The 22,044-nt window shown below is 42.3% G+C and overlaps 1 pseudogene and 1 gene segment (V, D, J or C); both read left to right on the top strand.

Annotated features, from left to right (window-relative positions):
- The first annotated feature begins 1,637 nt into the window (after positions 1-1,637).
- LOC135971621 (homer protein homolog 2 pseudogene) lies at positions 1,638-2,297 on the top strand (annotated as a pseudogene).
- Positions 2,298-9,573: 7,276 nt separating this feature from the next.
- LOC102132035 (immunoglobulin heavy variable 4-59-like) overlaps positions 9,574-22,044 on the top strand; it is a 152,555-nt gene continuing 140,084 nt past the window's right edge. The window contains 3 exon segments of the V gene segment in view: positions 9,574-9,646; positions 9,795-9,935; positions 10,019-10,339. Of these exon segments, the coding sequence occupies positions 9,574-9,646; positions 9,795-9,935; positions 10,019-10,339 (535 nt within the window).

The following is a 22,044-nucleotide window of genomic DNA, read 5'->3' as shown; positions in this document are numbered from 1 at the left end:
GGCAAAGCCTGGGGGGTCCCAGAAACTCTCCTGTGCAGGTTCTCGATTCACTTTCAGTAGCTACTACATGAACTGTGTCCACCAGGCTCCAGGGAATGGGCTGGAGTGGGTTGGACAAGTTAATCCTAATGGGGGTAGTACACATCTCACAGACCCCAGAAGGGCCGATTCACCATCTCCAGAGATAACGCCAAGAACACGCTTCATCTGCAAATGAACAGCCTGAAAACCAAGGACACGGCCTTGTATTGTACCAGAGACACAGTGAGGGGAGTATAGTGTGAGCCCAGACACAAACCTCCCTGCAGGGCCATGCAGGGAGGTTTCCTTTCTCAGCTGCAGGATACGGGCTTATTTTTGCAGGACTCTAGAGTCTTATTAGGTTGTGATATTTCACTATGGTTATTTATCATGTTATTTTTAATTGGGAATTGTGTTTTAGTATTTTAAAATTTATATATAAGTGTATTTTTTAAAAATACGTACCTTCAAAGAATAATTCTTCCTAATTGCACTTGTTCTTTTGGAGTTCTGTTAACATGTGTTGATATCACCTATTACGTAGCTACAGGGACATTAATTTATATCTATAGACATATGTGTAAATACACGAAGTTATGTATACATATGTAATCTTTATATTTAATATTATAATAAAATAAAAAATATATAATAATTATAAAATGTCCTAAAAAATGAAACTTAATGATTAACTTAATATAAATTATAGTAATCCATAACTCCTTTCAATCATTCTCTATAGTTTACATAAACTGATGTCTATTTGTAAACTTAAACATAGTGTATTGGTCTTTTTGAAATAGCCAGGAACAAATTTCAAATGCCCTTGTCACATACACACACAGAAATAAGGATCTGAGGCGATATATATGTCAATTAGCTCGATTCAATTATTCTGATTTGCATTCATAAATCATGACATAGCTTTATTCCCTATAAATATATACAACCAAAATGTCTCAATTTTCAATGAAGTTTTAACTACGTATTTTCTAATCCGTCCTAGGTCATTAATGTTTTCTCCTAGTCAGAATGTGATTAGATTGTCCTGAGAAACTCATTTACCCTCCTGCCTCCTGAAGGCTTCAGGAAGCAGCTCCTAGATGGGCAGAAGCCGGCAAACGTGTGTGTCCACACAGGAACTAGAGCCTCTCTCGCGGATTAGGTCTCCTCCTCATGATTACAGGGCTCTTCAGTTTTCTTAACAGGCTGTTGTACTAGATAAGCACAAAACAATTTCATTAAGCTTTGCTTCGATTTTTCAAAACAACATACAGGTAGTAATTTTAGCAATAAACATATTACAACCTACTATACATGAGACCTTCCTGTGCTTCAAGGTTTCTTCTCAGGACTTTGTATGTATTACATAACTTCCATTTTTTTTCTGAGATGGAATTCTGATGTCTCCTTATTACAGATTATTCTTTTAATTTAATTCTTAGAATGATTCTTTCCAGAGCCCCCGCCCAGCCCACCTGGCGGAATGGAGTGGCACCAGGGCTGAGCCAGGCGCACAGGGGCCGCCACACGTGCTGCGCAGGGAGCAGATGCACAGCGGGCGGAGAGCGAGCACCAGAGGCCGGGTGGGAGAGGCTGCCTGAGCAGCGCTGGTGATGGGAGAACAGCCCATCTTCACCCCGGAGCGCGGGTCTTCCAGATTGACCCCAACACCAAGAACTGGATGCCTGCGAGCCACAGGCGGTCACCGTTTCCTGCTTCTGTGATGTCAGAAGGAACAGTTATGGGATCGTCAGTGTGGACGGAGCCAAGGTGACCATAAACAGCACAATCGCACCAAGTATGACCTTCACCAACACGTCACAGACGTCTGGGCAGTGGGCCGACAGCAAAGCCAACACGGCGTTTGGTTTGGGGATTTTCACTGAGTAGCAGCTGACAAAGTTTGCAGAGAAATTCCGGGAGGTGGAAGAAGCGGCCAAGATAGGCAAAAACAAGACCCAGGAGAACATAGAGCCCTCGAGTGATCACCCCTGAGAACCCAGGCGTGGAGCCCCATCTTCTACTCCGGCATCCAGTGTCAACGGGACGGACGATGGAAAGGCCTCTCATGCCGCTGCAGCCAGCAGGCACCTGCAGTCTGGGAACCACAAGCTGAAGGCGGCCTCGATGCAGGGCGCTGCCCACGGGAAGAGGCGGGAGATGGAGCTGCAGGCCCGGCGGGAGAGCGACGCCCGGCTGCCCACGGCGCTGCAGGAGTCGGCGGCCAGCGCGGAGCAGAGGAAGAGGCCGTGACATCCACAGGGAGAAGGAGAAGAACACGCAGCTGAGGAGGAGGATGTTGGAGCTGGAGGCCGAGCTTCGAGAAAAGGAGGCAGAGCTGGAAGATCTCCGAAAACAAAGTGAACTCACACCTCAGCTCAGGTCAGAGTGAGATGGCGTCTCTGAGAAGATGGAGGCGGTAGAGAGAGGATCAAAACCAGGAAGACAAAGCGCGTTCCCTAAAGGCAGACGCTGAGGAGAACAAATCCCGACAGCGCCACCTGGAGGTGGAGGTGAAGAGCTTCCTGGAGGTGCTGGACAGGAAGATCCGGGATCTGCATGGCTTCCGCCCAGGCCTCCCAAGCCGGGCACAGACAACCAGGGATGGCCAAGGCCCAGGCCCCGCCGGTGAGTCCCAAGCGTTTGTGTGAGACCAGATGGCGCTAGGACGTTCCCTGTGTGTGTTGCTTCTATAAATGGAGGGATAGTTTGTCCTGTTTCCAAACCAGTTGTGCTGTCCACTCACCCCTTTCCAGAACAGAAATCTCCTCTCGGCCAGGCACGGTGTCTCACGCCTGTAATCCCAGCACTTTCGGAGGCTGAGGTGGGCGGATCACTAGGTCAGGAGACTCAGACCATTTTGGCTTACATGGTGAAACCCCATCTGTACTAAAATACAAAAACTAGTGGGGCATGGTGGCATGCGCCTGCAGTCGCAGCTACTTGGGATACTGATGCAGGGGAATCACTTGAACCAGGAGGCGGAGGTTGCAGTGAGCCGGGATCACACTACTGTCCCCTCCAGCCTTGGCGACAGAGACCGACTCCGTTTCGAAACAAACAAAACAAAACAAAAACAGAAATTTCCACTCGCTTCTCTGGCCTTGTGAGGTTGTGGACAACTGGAAGATTCTGACTCAAGAATCCAGAACTAGGTTTCCCTTAAACATTTACACAGTCAGGCCATCCATGTTTACATCTTTCATAAAGGTTTTTGCAATCATCTGAATTGAAAAAAAGCCTTTTCTAATCCAAATATTTATATTCTTTACACCAAGCCATCAGGCTCCTTTTATCAAATAGCATTCAGATTATTTGAATGTCCACCAGGCGCCAGCCCTGGGGAGCATAGAGAGAACATTCCTCTCCATCAACATCGAGAGGCTTTAAAACAACTATTTAGTGGAGACTTATCAAAAGACGTAAAACAGGTTTCTGGTTGGTGCATTTTCTGGCCTGGGAATTTCTGGCATCCAAGATATTACCCCCTGGCCCCCAGTTTGTATGGTTGGGACAATGTTCCTTTTCTTGGTTTTAATTTCTGAGCAGATGATCATTGTGTGGGAACAGCACACAGTGAGGTTGCCTAGCATAATGCCTGGCACAAAGTAAATGCTTAATAAATATTTGTGTGGCTCACGCCTGTAATCCCAGCACTTGAGAAGACTGAGGCAGACAGATCACCTGAGGTCAGGAGTTTGAGACCAACCTGACCATAGCTGAAGAAACCCCGCCTCTACTCTTACCAAAAAAAAATTAGCCGGGCGTGCTGGTGCATGCCTTTTATCCCAGCTACTCGGGAGGCTAAGGCAGGAGAATCGCTTGAAACTGGGAGGTGGAGGTTGCGGTCAGTGGAGATCGTGCCATTGCACTCCAGCCTGGGCAACAAGAGTGAAATTTCGTCTAAAAAAAAAAAAAAAAAAAAAAAAAAAAAAGACATGAAGTCTTTGCCCATGCCTATGTCCTGAATGGTACTACCTAGGTTTTCCTCTAGGGTTTTTATGGTATTAGGTCTAACATTTAAGTCTCTAATCCATCTTGAATTAATTTTTGTATAAGGAGTAAGGAAAGGATCCAGTTTCAGCTTTCTACTTATGGCTAGCCAATTTTCCCAGCACCATTTATTAAATAGGGAATCCTTTCCCCATTTCTTGTTTCTCTCAGGTTTGTCAAAGATCAGATGGCTGTAGATGTGTGATATAATTTCTGAGGACTCTGTTCTGTTGCATTGGTCTATATCTCTGTTTTGGTACCAGTACCATGCTGTTTTGGTTACTGTAGCCTTGTAGTATAGTTTGAAGTCAGGTAGCGTGATGCCTCCAGCTTTGTTCTTTTGACTTAGGATTGTCTTGGAGATGCGGGCTCTTTTTTGGTTCCATATGAACTTTAAAGCAGTTTTTTCCAATTCTGTGAAGAAACTCATTGGTAGCTTGATGGGGATGGCATTGAATCTATAAATTACCTTAGGCAGTATGGCCATTTTCACGATATTGATTCTTCCTATCCATGAGCATGGTATGTTCTTCCATTTGTTTGTGTCCTCTTTTATTTCACTGAGCAGTGGTTTGTAGTTCTCCTTGAAGAGGTCCTTTACATCCCTTGTAAGTTGGATTCCTAGGTATTTGATTCTCTTTGAAGCAATTGTGAATGGAAGTTCATTCATGATTTGGCTCTCTGTTTGTCTGTTACTGGTGTATACGAATGCTTGCGATTTTTGCACATTAATTTTGTATCCTGAGACTTTGCTGAAGTTTCTTATCAGCTTAAGGAGATTTTGGGCTGAGACAATGGGATTTTCTAAATATACAATCATGTCATCTGCAAAGAGGGACAATTTGACTTCTTCTTTTCCTAAATGAATACCCTTTATTTCTTTCTCTTGCCTGATTGCCCTATCCAGAACTTCCAACACTATGTTGAATAGGAGTGGTGAGAGAGGGCATCCCTGTCTTGTGCCAGTTTTCAAAGGGAATTTTTCCAGTTTTTGCCCATTCAGTATGATATTGGCTGTGGGTTTGTCATAAATAGCTCTTATTATTTTGAGGTACGTTCCATCAATACCGAATTTATTGAGCGTTTTTAGCATGAAGGGCTGTTGAATTTTGTCAAAAGCCTTTTCTGCATCTATTGAGATAATCATGTGGTTCTTGTCTTTGGTTCTGTTTATATGCTGGATTATGTTTATTGATTTGCGAATGTTGAACCAGCCTTGCATCCCAGGGATGAAGCCCACTTGATCATGGTGGATAAGCTTTTTGATGTGCTGCTGAATCCAGTTTGCCAGTAGGCATGGACAAAGACTTCATGTCTAAAACACCAAAAGCAATGGCAGCAAAAGCCAAAATTGACAAATGGGATCTCATTAAACTAAAGAGCTTCTGCACAGCAAAAGAAACTACCATCAGAGTGAACAGGCAACCTACAGAATGGGAGAAAATTTTTGTAATCTACTCATCTGACAAAGGGCTAATATCCAGAACCTACAAAGAACTCAAACAAATTTACAAGAAAAAAACAAACAACCCCATCAAAAAGTGGGCAAAGGATATGAACAGACACTTCTCAAAAGAAGACATTCATACAGCCAACAGACATATGAAAAAATGCTCATCATCACTGGCCATCAGAGAAATGCAAATCAAAACCACAATGAGATACCATCTCACACCAGTTAGAATGGCGATCATTAAAAAGTCAGGAAACAACAGGTGCTGGAGAGGATGTGGAGAAATAGGAACACTTTTACACTGTTGGTGGGATTGTAAACTAGTTCAACCATTATGGAAAACAGTATGGCGATTCCTCAAGGATCTAGAACTAGATGTACCATATGACCCAGCCATCCCATTACTGGGTATATACCCAAAGGATTATAAATCATGCTGCTATAAAGACACATGCACACGTATGTTTATTGCGGCACTATTCACAATAGCAAAGACTTGGAATCAACCCAAATGTCCATCAGTGACAGAATGGATTAAGAAAATGTGGCACATATACACCATGGAATACTATGTAGCCATAAAAAAGGATGAGTTTGTGTCCTTTGCAGGGACATGGATGCAGCTGGAAACCATCATTCTTACCAAACTATCACAAGAACAGAAAACCAAACACCGCATGTTCTCACTCATAGGTGGGAACTGAACAATGAGATCACTTGGACTTGGGAAGGGGAACATCACACACTGGGGCCTATAATGGGGAGTGGGAAGGGGGGAGGGGGGAGGGGGGAGGGATTGCATTGGGAGTTATACCTGATGTAAATGACGAGTTGATGGGTGCTGACGAGTTGATGGGTGCAGCACAGCAACATGGCACAAGTATACATGTGTAACAAACCTGCACGTTATGCACATGTACCCTAGAACTTAAAGTATAATAATAATAAAAAATAAAATAAATAAATAAATTTAAAAAATATATATTTTTTTCCAAAACCCCACTCAAAACCAGGGTATTATTAGAGGTGTAATAGTTGGACCAAAATTGAAAATACATTCAGTTTAGTTCATGTGCTCTCAAATATACTTTCTTTCTTTTAAAATTGTTCTCAGTTGTAATATTACACAAAATATTAGTAATTTATACTAGTGACACAGGTTATAATACTGTGTACAAAATTTGGTGACATCTGATTGGAAAAAATACATGTTCTCCATATCTTGACTATTTTTTCCTTCTCTATGAAATGTATGACTTCCTGTATGTCTGGTCTAGCATTGATGAGTTCCCATAGTATTTGTTTGTCTGAGACATGCTTTATTTTTCCTTCATTTATGAAGCTTTGTCTAGCAGTGTAGAAAAAGTATTCTTGACACATTTTTTAATTTAAGAAGTTTGAAATCAGGACTCCAATCTCTTCCCTCTGATCAGGTTTATGCTGATAAATACACCATTCGTGTAGTAAGATTTCTTATAGGTTATCAGAAACTTTTATTAATTTTAGAATTATTTTCTTCCTATTGACTTTAGATACTCTGACACTTATAGATAATGGTGACTTCTGTTTTCCAATGCAATGTTCTGGAGTTTTATGGGCCTCTTTTATCTGTATGTGTAAATCTCTAGAAAGACTAGGAATTGTTTTTCAATTATTTCCTCAAATAAGTTCTCCAAAGTATTTACTTTTTTATTTATCAGGAAAATCTATGACTCGGTGGTTCAGTTGTTTGACATAATCCTCTACTTTCCAATGGGTTTATTTTTAATTTTTTTCTTTATTTATCTTACTGGGTTAAATTGAAATACCTGTCTTTAAGCTGTGATGCTTTCCCCAAATTTAATATAGTCCATTGTTAAAATTTTAAGCTGTAAATTGTAATTAATTTGATATTTTTTTATTTCCAGAGTTCATTTTAAAAAATCAACCTCTTAAGTAACTCCTAAATTGGTGTTCTGATTTTTGTGTGTTTGTTCCCAACTTTCGATTGGATTTCATTGAGGTTTTTAAAAATCAGTGTTTTTAATTCTTTAACTGAGATTTCAAATATATCATTTTGTGTAGAGTCTTATTGCTGGAGAGTTAATACAATTTGGCTGGGGGTGTTGTAACACTCTGTTTCTCTGTTTCTTTCTCATAGGATAAATTCTCTCTTCCCATGATTTTTGAATTTAGTTTAGTTTTAATGAAAACTATTTTCCCCTTTAGAATACAAACACAATGTATATTGTGTGGGTCTTTTGATTTTGATTCTTGGTTTTCTCAATGGTAAAGACTCTGTAAGAGTTCCTTGCCTATAGACAGCCTTTATTTCGTGGCTTTCTGAAATGATGTTTGTAGTAATGATACTGGGCCTGTGAGCAGGCTCACTGCCTCCTGCAGGGCTCAGATAGTGGAGGCATCAGGGCTCAGACAGTGGAGGCATAAGGAAGCGTTTCTAATTTCCCAGTGGTATGCATTTGTGTCAGCAGATTTTGTATTGCATTGTGCAGTTCAACCTTCAAGTTAGTAGGTGGTCCTTACAGAGATGAGCTAACTATGGCAGAAGAAGATGAGTACATGTTTCATATCTGTGTAGAGAGAGAAGCGTTCTACTACCTCAGGCAATGGACTGGCCTGTGGAAAGCATAGGGGCCTGAGTTCTCTGCTCATTTCCTGAGAGAGGGACAAAGCTGGACAGAGATAAACCACTTATCCTTGCAGGTTAAGTTCACTGTCAAGTGTTATACACTTGTGATAGCAGATTTTGTATTAGATTTTACCCATCAACATCAGAACAGGACTGGTGCTTGCAGGTAAGACCCAGCTGTGATGGTAGTAAAAGTGTTTATGCTTTTTCAAAAAAATTACTTATAGTTTGTTGTGAATATATTGTAAGTCTATGTAATTATGAGGTATAGGTGATACTTTGATATAGGCATGTGATGTGTAATAATCTCATCATAGTACATGGAGTACCTGTTCCCTGAAGCATTTGTCTTTGGTGTTTCAAGAACTCCAATTACACTCTTTTAGTTAGTTAAACTGTAAAACTTAAATTATTATTGACTATACTCACTTTGTTGTGCTATCAGCTGATGGTCTCATTCATTCTTTCTAAATTCATTTTGTACTCATTAACAGCCTACACTTTTTTCACATCTCCCCCGTTATCCCCCACAGCCTCAGAGAACCATCCTTCTACTCTCCAACTCTATGAGTTCAATGGTTTTCTTTCCATGAAATATAATTATTTATTCTGTTCTGTGTATGAGCATATCCTAGCAATCCTGTACACACCTACATAGATGTCTATAAGCCTATGAATTATTCTCTGTAAATAAAAATTTATCTGATGGAGATAGATTATTTATTATATAATTCACCAAACTAATGTCAAATGCCCAAGCTGCAATACCGCAAACTCTAAGGTATGTTCATGCAATTCAATGAAGGAGAAAGTCTTTCAGACACAGGTGCACCTGAAATGATGTAAATATGTAGGTAAGGACTCTGGGCTTGAGTGTCATTGTCCAGCCATGTTTCAGAAGTGTGACCTGTCAGGGAAGAACCAGAGTTCCTTGTGCTCTCAGAGGGGAGGGCTCACAGATGTCCTCTCTTGATCCCAGGAAAGGCAATTGCACTAATCTTGATGATGAGACTATGCTCCTGTGCTGACCTATTATAGTTTTTGATCGAAATTGTCACTGTGATCCCCCATCTACATCTATTCACACAGAAGTGTGTAATGGTCAGGCCACATTCTCAGCATCACACATTGAGACGGTTGGAGATACGTCCCACTACCTTCTCCTGAGATTGCAGACAGAATCCCAGATTTCAAAAGCTCACAAAAGGGAAGGTCTCAGAGTTTTTTTTTTTTTTTATAACGCACTCTCCGGGACAGATATATTCCCTGTAACCATGATGGATATTCTGAATTACAATAAATATGGCATGGATGTAGGTTTGTATAAATTCATTGTGATGAATATATTTAGCTGCTGCCCTAATGCTTTGAATGGAGATTTGACAATTTAGATAACCTGGATGTTTGGTTGGTTTCATATAAATCTTCACGGGTAGAACAGAATTGAACCTGTTCCAAAATCTATCCCTGATCCATGATCACACTCATCTCCCAGACCAGCTCCTTGAGCACATCGCCCTACCTGGAAGAAGAGGACTCTGGGCTTGGTGAGGGGAGGCCCCAGGAAGAGAACTGAGTTCTCAGAGGGCACAGCCAGCATCCTCCTCTCAGGGTGAGCCCCAAAGCCTGGGGCCTCCCTCATCCCTTTTCACTTCTCCATACAAAGGCACCACCCACATGCAAATCCTCACTTAGGGACCCACAGGAAACCACCACACATTTCCTTAAATTCAGGGTCCAGCTCACATGGGAAATGTTCTCTGAGAGTCACGGACATCCTGTGCAAGAACATAAGGCACCTGTGGTTCTTCCTCCTGCTGGTGGCAGCTCCCAGATGTGAGTGTCTTGGGGATGCAGATATGACGATATGGGAGGCTGTCTCTGATCCCAGGGCTCACTGTGGGTCTCTCTGTTCACAGGGGTCCTGTCCCAGGTGCAGCTGCAGGAGTCGGGCCCAGGACTGGTGAAGCCTTTGGAGACCCTGTCCCTCACCTGCGCTGTCTCTGGTGGCTCTATCAGCAGTAACTACTGGAGCTGGATCCGCCAGGCCCCAGGGAAGGGACTGGAGTGGATTGGGTATATCTATGGTAGTGGTAGTAGCACCAACTACAACCCCTCCCTCAAGAGTCGAGTCACCCTGTCAGTAGACACGTCCAAGAACCAGTTCTCCCTGAAGCTGAGCTCTGTGACCGCCGCGGACACGGCCGTGTATTACTGTGCGAGACACACAGTGAGGGGAGGTGAGTGTGAGCCCAGACACAAACCTCCCTGCAGGGAGGCGGAGGGGGCGGGCGCAGGTGCCGCTCAGGACCAGCAGGGGGCGCGCGGGGCCCACAGAGCAGGAGGCCGGGTCAGGAGCAGGTGCAGGGAGGGCGGGGCTTCCTCATCTGCTCCGTGCTCTCCCTCCTCACCAGCACCTCAGCTGTCCCAGGGCTCCTCTTTCTTTGATATCTGTGGTTCTGCTTCCTCACATCCTTCTGCCAGAAAAGAAAGGAGGAAGGCACATTTTCCTCTTACAATTGAACTTTCACCGATTACTAGGAACTTTCCTACAAGTTCCTGCATGGCCCATTATTCCTTAGTGATTAAAAATATATATATTCTAATGCTTCTCACCATATCTTTATTTGTGTCATCAATTGAATTGTTCCCTCTTTGAAAGTCATATGCTGAAATCAGAATTGTTAAGTGAGTTTTATGTCACAGTCAAATAATAAGTAACATTTTTTCAAATGCCACCATTGCCACTAAACTCATCCAGGAGCTGAAATCTGCTCTGGGCACTGCCCTCTTCCTAAGCGTCCCACACTGCAGCTTGCTACAGAGGAGGAGGCATGAAAACAGGGCCCTCCCTCTCCTGGTGAAAACAAGCCCACTGCTGGCCCTGCAGTTCTAGATGAAGAGCCACAGCCCTGGCCTTCCCACGGGTTTCCATTTGATAATCAGGACTGAATGCAGAGGACTCACTCTGTGGTTTGAGGTAGACGAATTTTTGTTGTTGGTATTTTAAAAGGTAACTCATAGAGAACTAGAGTGAGAATGAGTGGATATGAGTGAGAGAAACAGTGGATATGTTTGGCAGTTTCTGACCAGGATGTGTGCGTATTTTCAGGGGTTCAGTGTGAGGTGCAGCTGATTGAGTCCACAGAGGACCTGAGACAACCTGGGAAGTTCCTGAGACTCTCCTGTGTAGCCTCCAGATTCACCTGCAGTAGCTTCTGAATTAGCTGAGTTCACCAGTGTCCAGGGAAGGGGCTGGAGTGAGCAATAGATGTAAAATACGATGGAAGTCGGATATACCATGCAGACTCTGTGAAGGGCAGATTCTCAATCTCCAACGACAATTCTAAGAACTCGCTGTATCTGCAAAGAATAGTCTGAGAGCTGAGGACATGGCCATGTATGGCTGTACATAAGCTCCCAAGTGAGGAAACATCAGTGTGAGTCCAGACGCAAAACTTCCTGCAAAAAGAAGAAAGGAGTGTGGGCTGAAGGGGACACTCAGCACTCACAAAACAGGTGCAGCCCCAGGGCAGGTGCAGATGGAGAGAGAGCAAGGGCTGCTTTCCTTCAGTGTCTATGGTTTCCTCTGCTTCTAACATTTCCCCTCTGAGCCTCTGTACATTTATGTTCTGTGCCCACCAGGAGGTCCCTGGATTAGAAAACCAATTTAAAAGAGGAAACATTCTCATATGCTCTAAAAACAGAGGTAAATATTGGAGGCATAAAATGCATAAGTGGCCGTGTGAGTCTGTAGACACTGCCACCCCACAATGCCAGACTCACAAGTAGTGCTGGAGAAGGGTGGGAGTTTGATGGAGCTTCCCTAATGATCCTGTGGCCTAGGTTAAGTCTAGCAAGGCCATCGGTGCCTCCCACAGCACAGTTGTCCATCAGGGATCTCCCATGTGTCCCAGCAGCAGTCATGCCTTAGTGTCTCCACCAGGCACCATCACTGTCTGGGAGGGGCTCCCAGATTGGGTGTCTTTGGCACACAACCTGTGATGGATGTTAGAGTGCAGGGCAACAGCTGGCGGCCTGGGCTATTGGGCTCCCTGATGGAGGGATGAGAGGTGCATTCTCAGGGCCAGCACACTGTTTGTGGATTTTTATATAAAAACCAGGATTTTACTTCATTGTCTCAGATGACATAGATAATTACTAACAATCTGCAAACAATTGTAATTTTCAACTTTACCCCAAATTCATTGTTTCTTAATTCTGTGCAGGATGCAGACATGGTATTGCCTTCTCATGAGAAATTGTTCGATCTAAACTGAAACCAGTTGTTTCTCATATTCTTTGGTTTCTCCCCATGTGCAGAGATCTTCATTAGAGTAATTTTGGTATTTTCCCCACAATCACCGTCCCCTCCCCAAATAAAGAACACAAATTGTCCTCACTCTGAGTCTGAGGGAGGAGCTGTTCCTGTACCACTCAGGGCCTGCAGAGACCCCCAGGTGCAGCTTCACTGAGTCAGGTGTTTCACTCCGTGTGATTGCTGCTAAGGTCTAATTGTGGGCTCAGAATTAGGACAGTATTTAGGTTATCAAAGGTCAATCCTATTCTAAAAATCATCATTATCACACATAGAGGTAATAATTCAATATTCATTTTTCTAACAGCAGTTTATCTATTTTATTTGGTTGCAAGTTTGAGAAAAGAAAAGTGATAATTTTTTTTAATTTAACCTCAAAATCTACTGAACTGTTCTAGGAGACTCACAATTTGGACAATATGAGCTCTTTATTCTCAAAAATATGTGTGTATTTGGGAATTTCACCGTGTTGTCCAGAACCCGTTAACATCAACAACTGTGTTTCTCATGACACTTCTGGCTTGAGACAACGTCAGAGACCCTCTCCCTCATGTGCACTGTCTCTGGAGTCCCCGTCATAACCAGGGCTTCCTCTAGAATTGTATCTGCCCCTAGAAGATGGACAGGAGTGGATCAGGTGCGAGGGTTGTGAAGGGAGCACAAATTACAACCCACTTCTCAAGATTCCATATCCACATCCAAGAAACAGTTCTTACAGCTGAGCTCTGCGTCCGGTGAACACACACTATGCATTTTTAAGAAAAGACGCAAGGCGGGGACTTCATTGTGAGCCTAGACACAAACCTCCCTGCAGGGGTACATATGTCCAGCAGGGGGCACTCGGGCAGTACGGGGGCTTAGGATGATTGTCAGGGGTCAGGATGAGCAGGATCAAGGCTCAGCATCGGGGCAGGTGCAACAGGGCAGAAAAGGGGCTGTAGATGTGGGTTGTTTTTACCATCATATTTCACCACCAGACCCCTCCACTACATCTTTTCTAATGTGTCTGAGTGTTTATATGATTAGAAAATTGTGTTTATGTAAACACTAATATATACCCATATGGAGGTGCATCAAGTTGTCCTCTCCATCTTATGTGGACCTTGTCCATCAGGCACTAAGTCCCTGTGTTTACTTGAGTACCTCATACATTATGGTCCAAACAGGTACGGTCTCTTTCTTTTTCTTAGTCTCTTCGCCTCCCTTTTCTCTCTGTCACACAAAAACACACAAACTGATAAATGCACAGAGCTCCCCAACTTTAATTACCTGATGTATTGAAGCACACTGATTAATGTGCAGCTTTTCCACTTTGCCTGCTATTCATGTTATGTAAAAATAAGAACCATGTGTTTCTCAGCTGGTTACTTCTCTAAGCTAAGTAGCATCTTTGTTTATTATACCCAGAGACCAAAAGCGATCCAAGTGTTAGTCAGCAGCTTAACTGGTAAACAAATTGTGGAAAATTCATTTACTGGAATAATACCCACTGTTACAATCAAGTACTGCCGGACACACTCAACACCATGCTTAAAGTAACAAGTACCTGAATAAGAAAAATAAGGCAAACAAATACAAGTGTATACATACAATTCCACTTCTATAATTCCTATAAAGTAAAAATGAACTTAAAGTTGCATAAAAACATCTGTAGTTAACTGTGGACATGGTACAAGAAGAGAAGGTGTAGAAAGGAGAAACTACAGGAGAGCAAAAGGAAATTCCTAGGATAATTTATTTTTTCTCTGTTAGGAAAAGTGAGGATTATGTCAATATTTATAAAATTGTACACTTTATGTAAAGATTCTTATTTGCTAATTTCACCTCTTTAAAATATTGCAAATTTTAAAATATGTAATTTGGTAGAAAAGGTGTTAGAGATAAATAAAAAACATAAAAATTCAGAGACTCCTGAATATGCACATGAATGAACCCTGGGTCTCGCTATACTTTTAGGGAAACACTAGAATAAAAGAACATGATGACAGGATTTCAGTACATGAAGGGAGCTTCTCAAACCCCAGGAGGCATGTCCAACCGTGTCCTGGAGTTAACTCGGGGAGCAGGCATGTCCTTTGGAAGGAGCCATGACACTGAGCTCCCAGCATCCGTTGTAGATGACACCATGCAAATGCCAAGAGATCTCGACTAAAGTGTTCTGTGGATGTTGAGTCTGATTATGCCACACACTCACACCAAGTGAGTATGGAAATGTTAGTTACCTGCCTCCTTGAGGAGTCTGCTGAGAGCAGGGCAGGTCTCTCATGAAGGTCCAATGTGTCTTGGTAGAGCAGGGAAGGAGACTAGCTCCCGGGTTTTATCGTGGTTTTGTGGGGTGTGGCGGAGAGCATCCTACCTCCAGTAAGGGTTTTGTGGGGTTTCAAGGTCAAATTGGCATCAAGTGAGGGAGCTCCTGTGATTTCTAGGTAGATTTACTTTGTATGCTTTAAGAAAAAAGAGATGATGAAGGAAAGAGCCTTAAGTTATCAGCGGTCAGGCCTAAACATAGAGTCGGATGACTTACTCTAAATAGCAAGTATGCAAATGGTGAGTAAGAAAAGAGACAAGAGTCCAATATGGGTGGACAACAGCCAGGTCTGCAGAAAATGAGAAGACTGAATATAAATAAAGAATAATGAGTAGGAGGAGGATATGGAGAAGGATTCTGGTACAATGTCTTGTGTGGAAGCTTTTCATGATTTGAGATCATCAGCTTATTCTGAAGGTCTTAGGTCACCTGTCTTCTTCAAAGTATTAGAAGTGCCAGAGGATATGTGAGGATGCACAGTTTAACTTCTTCTATTTGAGTAGTTTTACAATTGTGTAAAATTCTTAATTAATTCTTTTTTTCTTTTGAGATGAGGTCTAATTCTGTTGCATAGGTTGGACTGCAGTGGTGTGATCATAGCTGACTGTGATTTTAAATTCCTGGCTCATACAATCCTCCCACCTCAACCTCCTGAGTAGCAAGTAGCTAGGTTTCCAGGGCCTTTCAGCCAAATTCAGCCAATTCTTTTCTTTTCTTTTTTTTTTTTTTTTTTGAGCTGGAGTTTCCCTTGTCTTGCCCAGCCTGGAGTGCAGTTTCACGATCTCAGCTCACTGCAATCTCCCCCTCCTGGGTTCAAGCGATTCTCCTGCCTCAGCCTCCCGAGTAGCTGGGATTGCAGGTGTGTGCCACCACGCCAGGCTAATTTTGTATTTTTAGTAGAGACGGGGTTTCTCCATGTTGGTCAGGCTGGTCTTGAACTCCCTACCTCAGGTGATCCACCCGCCTCAGCCTCCCAAAGTGCTAGGATTACAGGCGTTAGGCACCGGGCCCAGCCTCTTCATTTTTATTCATATGTTCGTTCAGCAGCCACTATGTCTTCCCATAGTGATGTCTTCAGTTTCCTCTTTACTGCCTTTACCTTTTGAAAAAGGCTATCACTCCTGAGGGAAGATGGGAGGTGGGCCTGGACAGGGATCTGGTGCATTCCTCTGTCCCCTCCCAGTTCTTACTGGTTTCTCCAGTGTCTGTAGAAGAGCAGTTTTGATGGCTTTACCTCTGCAGATAATTTCTCTTGCAAGGTAGTGGTGATGGGGAGGTGTGTCTGGATGCATTTCAGCCGTAGTTGCTGTTTTGCTTTCCCAGACTGCACCGTCCCAAGGGGTAGAGGCTGGAGCATTTTGTGATGTGTCCCCAGGACTGAAGAAAAAGGTTCAAGAGCAGGAGGAATTCCTCAACTGTATACACTCTGAGAATTTAAACAATAACTTCACTATCACTCAGAATTGAAACCATCCAATGAATATGTCTACTTCAATCTTGTGCTAGCTTAAATGACATTTGGCAGCCTCTGCCACAGAAAAGATTATCTTCTGCTCCTGTTTATTTCCCTGCAAGTCCTTATAGCTCTTCGGAGTTCAGATACATTGTTTGTCTTATAACGTGAAAACTCTGATGTGTTTAAGAAAATGTGCTAATTTGCAGATCAGTAAGTTTAGTTGTTGTTGTAAGAATAATAATATATTTTTGTGGGATGCCTACATCTCCAAGCTGAGTAGCACCTCTGTGCGTAATACTTAGAAACTAGAAATGATACAAATATCAAGAAGATACACAGATAAACAGTAATGGCATGCTAATTTATTGTAATAACATCCATCATTAGAATCAATACATTGTTGTTGCTCAACATTTTGCATCACAAGTAGTTATGACAAGCAAGGAGACACACAAATAAAACACATACTATAAAATTCCTACATAATCAATTAATGTAACTCAAAACTAAAGTATTAAATGTGAATGAGTGACTCAGAATATGATGGGGGAAGAAAATAATTGGGAAGGAGGAATTGCAGAGGAACACAAGGAAACTTTTAAGTGTAATTTATTTGTGCATTATTTGGATGGCAGAGGCAGAGACAAGGTGGAGGTGCCACACGCTTTGGAACCAGATCTCCTGAGAGCTCTGTCACCAGAACAGCTTGAGAGAGGAAAACACATCCTCATGATCGAATCACCTTTCACCAGGCCCCACTTCCAACACTGGGAATTACAGTTTGACGTGAGATTTGGGTGGGGACACAAATCCAAACCACATCAGCTCTCTTTCATTTTTGCTCTTGCCTGATTGCTCTGACTAGGATTTCTAGTGTTATATTGAATAGGAGTAGTGAGAGACAGCATCTGTCTCTTGTTCCAGTTCTCAAGGTGTTTGAGCTTTTGCTCATTTAGCATGATGTTGACTGAATTTGTCATAGATGGCTTTTATTATTTTGAGGTTTTTGGTTTTTTTTTTGGAGACGGAGTCTCGCTCTGTCGCCCAGGCTGGAGTGCAGTGGCCGGATCTCAGCTCACTGCAAGCTCCACCTCCCGGGTTTGGCCATTCTCCTGCCTCAGCCTCCCGAGTAGCTGGGACTACAGGCGCCGCCATCTCACCCGGCTGGTTTTTTTGTATTTTTTAGTAGAGACGGGATTTCACCATGTTAGCCAGGGTGGTCTCGATCTCCTGACCTCGTGATCCGCCGGTCGCAGCCTCCGAAAGTGCTGGGATTACAGGCTTGAGCCACCGCGCCCGGCCTGTTTTGAGGTATTTTTGATGCTAGTCTGTTGAGGGTTTTTGTCATGAGTGGAAGTTGGATCCTATGAAACACTTTCTCAGGATCTGTTGAGATAATCCTGTTTTTTGCTTTTATTCTGCTCACATGGTGAATCACAGTTACTGAATTGTGGATGTTGAATGAACCTTGCCTTCCAGGGGTAAAGCCTACTTGATCATGCTGTATTACATTTAAAAGTGTTTCTGGATTCTATTTGCTAGTATTTTGTTGAGGACTTCTAGATTTATGTTAATCAGGAGTATTTATCTTATGTATTTTCTCCATTATGTCTCTTCCTGATGGTGTGTGCCAAGGACACACAGTAGAGAAGGGACAGTTTTTTCAATAATGGTGTAAAAACTGCACATCCATATAAAAAGAAATAAAATCAGGCCTTCTCTAACACCATATAAAAATCAACTAAAGATGAACATAATACCTGAAACCATAAACTCATAGACAACATGGAAAAAAAACTTCCTGTCATTGATTCAGAACTCATGTATTTGTGCACCCTGCACCCTTAACCTAGAAAAGCTTACAGCACTTGACTCACTCGTGAAGGGAGCTCCAAGGACTGCGCCCAGCAAAGCGACAGCGATGGGCTGACTGAGATTTTGGGGAGCCAACCCTTGTCCCAGTGTGCCCTGGTTGAATTACATGAATTTAAGAGAGATGATTTTGTAGCTTTAAGATTTAATATCTGCCCTACTGGGTTTCATGTGTGTAGGGGGCCTGTTGGCCATTCCTTTGGCCAGTTTATCTCTTGGATTGGAATAATTGATCCAACACCTGCACCGTCACTGCACCTTGGAATACACAACTTTCACATTTTCTTAATTTGCAAGCTCACAGATGGAAGGAAGTCGCCTTAAGGCTCAGATGAGACTTTAGACATTTGAGTTGCAGGCTGACCAAGTTAAGACTTTTGGGGTTTATTGAAAAAAGATTATTATATTTTGCAATGCAAGGACATGAGAATTTTGGGCCCGAGACTGCAATGATATAGTTTAGATGTTCTCCCTTCCAAATGTCATGGTGAAATGTGATACTCAATGTTGGAGGTGGGACCGACTGGGAGGTTTTGGGTCATGGGGAAAGATCCTTCAGGAATGCCTTGGGAACCACCCCATGGCACTTAGTGAATTCTTGCTGTCTTAGCTACTATGAGAGCTGATTGTTAAAAACAGCCTGGCAACCCTCCTCCCCACTCACGTCCCAGCTCTCACCATGTGACACAGCCTGCTCCCCCTTTGCCTTCCACCGTGATTGTAAAGCAGATCCTGGTGCCATGCTTCTCACACAGCCTTCAGAACTGTAAGCCAAATAAGCCTCTTTTCTTTGTAAATCACTTGGCCTCAGGTATTAATTTATAGGAATGCAAAAGGGACAAACACACCGTCCAAAGCATTATACAGATTCAACACTACTTTTATCAAATGACCAGTATATTTGATTACATATTTAGAAAACAATACTAAAATTCACACAGAATCAAAAAAGAGTCTGAATAGCAAAACAATCCTAAGCAAAATGACCAAAACTAGAAGCACTGCATGCACTGACCTCAAATTATACTACACGAATGTAATCAGAAAGATAGCATGATACTGGTAGAAAAAAATAGAGAGTCCAGAAAGAAAACCAAATATATAAAACCAAATGCTCTTTGAAAAAACTGACAAAAATATACACTGGAGAAACAACCCTCTATTCAATAAGTGGTGCCGAGAAAATTAGATGGCCTTATGTGGAAGAATAAACCGAGACTTCCATATCACCATGGACACAAATTAACTGAATATGGATTCAGTGTTTAAATTTATAAACTAAACTATAAAAATACTTGAACAAAATCTAAAAACAGTCCTCTGGACATTGGTCTAAGCAAATAAAATATGACTTGACTTCAAAAGCAAATGCAATAAAAACAGAAGCAGAAAACAGGATTTAATTGCACTAAAGGTCTTCCGCACAGAAAACATGGTGACCAGACCACCTGCAAATGGTAAAAATTATTTGGAATCTATTCATCTTGCAAAAGGCTAATATATAAAATCTATAAGTAACTCCAATAAGTCAACTAAAAATTACAAATAACTTCATTAAAGAATAGACAAAAACAGACATTTATCAAAAGAAGACACAGAAGTGGCCGACACAAATAAGAAAACATACTCAGCATCAGCAATCATCTGATAAATGTAAATTAGAAACAACATCATACGGCATCTTCCACCAGTCAGAATTGCTGTTATTACAAATAAAAAACAGCAGGTGCTGGCAGAGACGCATACGAAAAGTAATGCTTTATACATGCTTGGTGAGAATGTAAATTAGTATAAACTCTATGAAAAACAATACAGAGATTTCTCAAAGAACTGAAATTAGTATTACCATTTGTCCCAGTAATCCCTCCCAGTGGGCATATTCCTCCCAAAAGCAAACTTTTATATCAGAAAATGTTGCTTGCTCTCCTGTGTTTATTGCAACACCATTTTCAATAGAAAAATCAAGTAATCTATCTAAGTGTCAATCAATGGATGATTAGATAAAATATGATATATGTAAATCATGGAATAGTATGCAGCCACAAAAAGTGAAATTGTGCCTTTCATAGCAACATGAATAGAGTTGAAGGACATTATCCAAAATAAAATAACTCAGAAAAAATATAAAATACATTTTCTCTCTTGTAATGTAAACAATGCATACACATGTACATAGATAAAAGTAATAGACATTGGTGACTGCAAAAGAGGGCAAGGTGAGAGGAAAGTAAGGGTTAAAAAATTACCCAATGGCTTCAATGTTCACAAGGACTGCTGATGTTTATATAAATATCCCATTCAATTGTGAACATTTACCAAACTGGATGTTATAATGAGAACCACTTTTACAATGGTGATTTCAAACTCTGAAAGATATCTTAATGGTAAGCAGCTGAAGGTCAGTGAAGAGCTCCTTTCTTACAGATAAGTGCAATTATTGGACAAACACACTCATTCCCAGATAACGCATTCATTTATTAAGGTCTACAAATGGTTTAAATTGCCCCTGATTATTTAATGTGGATTCAAAGTGAGGTGCGTGTCCTGGGGGTGCTTGTTCTCCAGTAGGGGAAGCTCTGTCAACACAGAGTTCAGGAATATGTAGGGAACGCATGGCCTCTAACAGGATTACGGCTTGAACCCTCAGCTTCTACAATTGTGTCGTCCATGTGTCATCTATTTACTCTTTCTAATACTGGGTCAGGAATTGGGCTATTCAATACCATCCTTCATGAATATGCAAATCACCGAGGGGAATATAGATATCTGTGCCCTGAGAGCATCACCCAACAACCACACCCCTCCTTGGGAGAAGCCCCTACATCATAGCTCCTCCCCATGGACTGGACCTAGAGCATCCTCTTCTTGGTGGCAGCAGCAACAGGTCAGGGGCTCCCCAGTCCCCGGGCTGAGGAGGAAACCAGGCCAGTCATGTGAGACTTCACCCACTCCTGTCTCCTCTCCACAGGTGCCCACTCCTGGTGCAGCAGCTGGTGCAGTCTGGGCCTGAGGTGAAGAAGCCTGGGTCCTCAATGAAGGTCTTCTTTAAGGTTTCTGGTTAGAGCTTCACCACCTATGGTATGTATTGGGTATGACAGGCCCCTGGACAGGGGCTTGAGTGAATGGGATGGATCATCACCTACACTGGAAGCCCAACGTATGCCCAGGGCTTCACAGGACGGTTTGTCTTCTCCACGGACACCTCTGTCAGCACCACATATCTGCAGATCAGCAGCCTAAAGGCTGAGGACACAGCCGTGCATTACTATATGAGAGACACAATGTGGAAACCCACATCCTGAGAGAGTCAGAAGCCCTGAGGGAGGAGGCAGCTGTGCTGAACTGAGGCAGTGGTGCAGCAGTTTCTTTAATTTCCATCTTATCTCATTTTTCATCGACTTCCACTTTTATATTAGCTAAGAGCATGGGATAGACGGGTGCTCCTAAGAGATTCTTAACTTGCCATTTTGATGGGTTTTCCAGAAGATGTCAGAAGCCAGTTTGTTTGCAAAGCATCCCAAAGCCATGCCCTGTTCCAGACACATATGTGCCCATTTGTGGGTCTTTGATTAATTGACAAGCTCTCATCAGAGCACCTGGGCTAATTCCACATCAGGTAGAGGAATGTGTTCTAAAGGAAAGCTAAAGTTGTAATGCGATTCCTGCTCAATAACCTTCAGCTTCATTGTTTTTGTGTGATCCATCAACGAATTACGTTAGATCAAGGTTCTCAAAGGGAATTTCTAATAAATATAAGGGATGTACAGAAGTTCCCTAATTAAAATAATACAATTGTGAACACAACCTCAGTATTCAACCATGTCTCCACCCTTCACACCCTTCACCACAAAGGAATTTTCATCTCTCCTGGAAGTTGGGTTCATTTTGAAATTAGTTATTTTTTTCATTTTAATATCTCAAGATTATCATATGTGACTATTTTAGCAGAAAGTGAGTTATGGGAACTTGAACTACACAACTGAAAACAAAT

Source organism: Macaca fascicularis, chromosome 7 (assembly GCF_037993035.2).
Source record: "Macaca fascicularis isolate 582-1 chromosome 7, T2T-MFA8v1.1".
NCBI lineage: Eukaryota > Metazoa > Chordata > Mammalia > Primates > Cercopithecidae > Macaca > Macaca fascicularis.
This window is presented reverse-complemented; position numbering and strand designations above follow the sequence as displayed.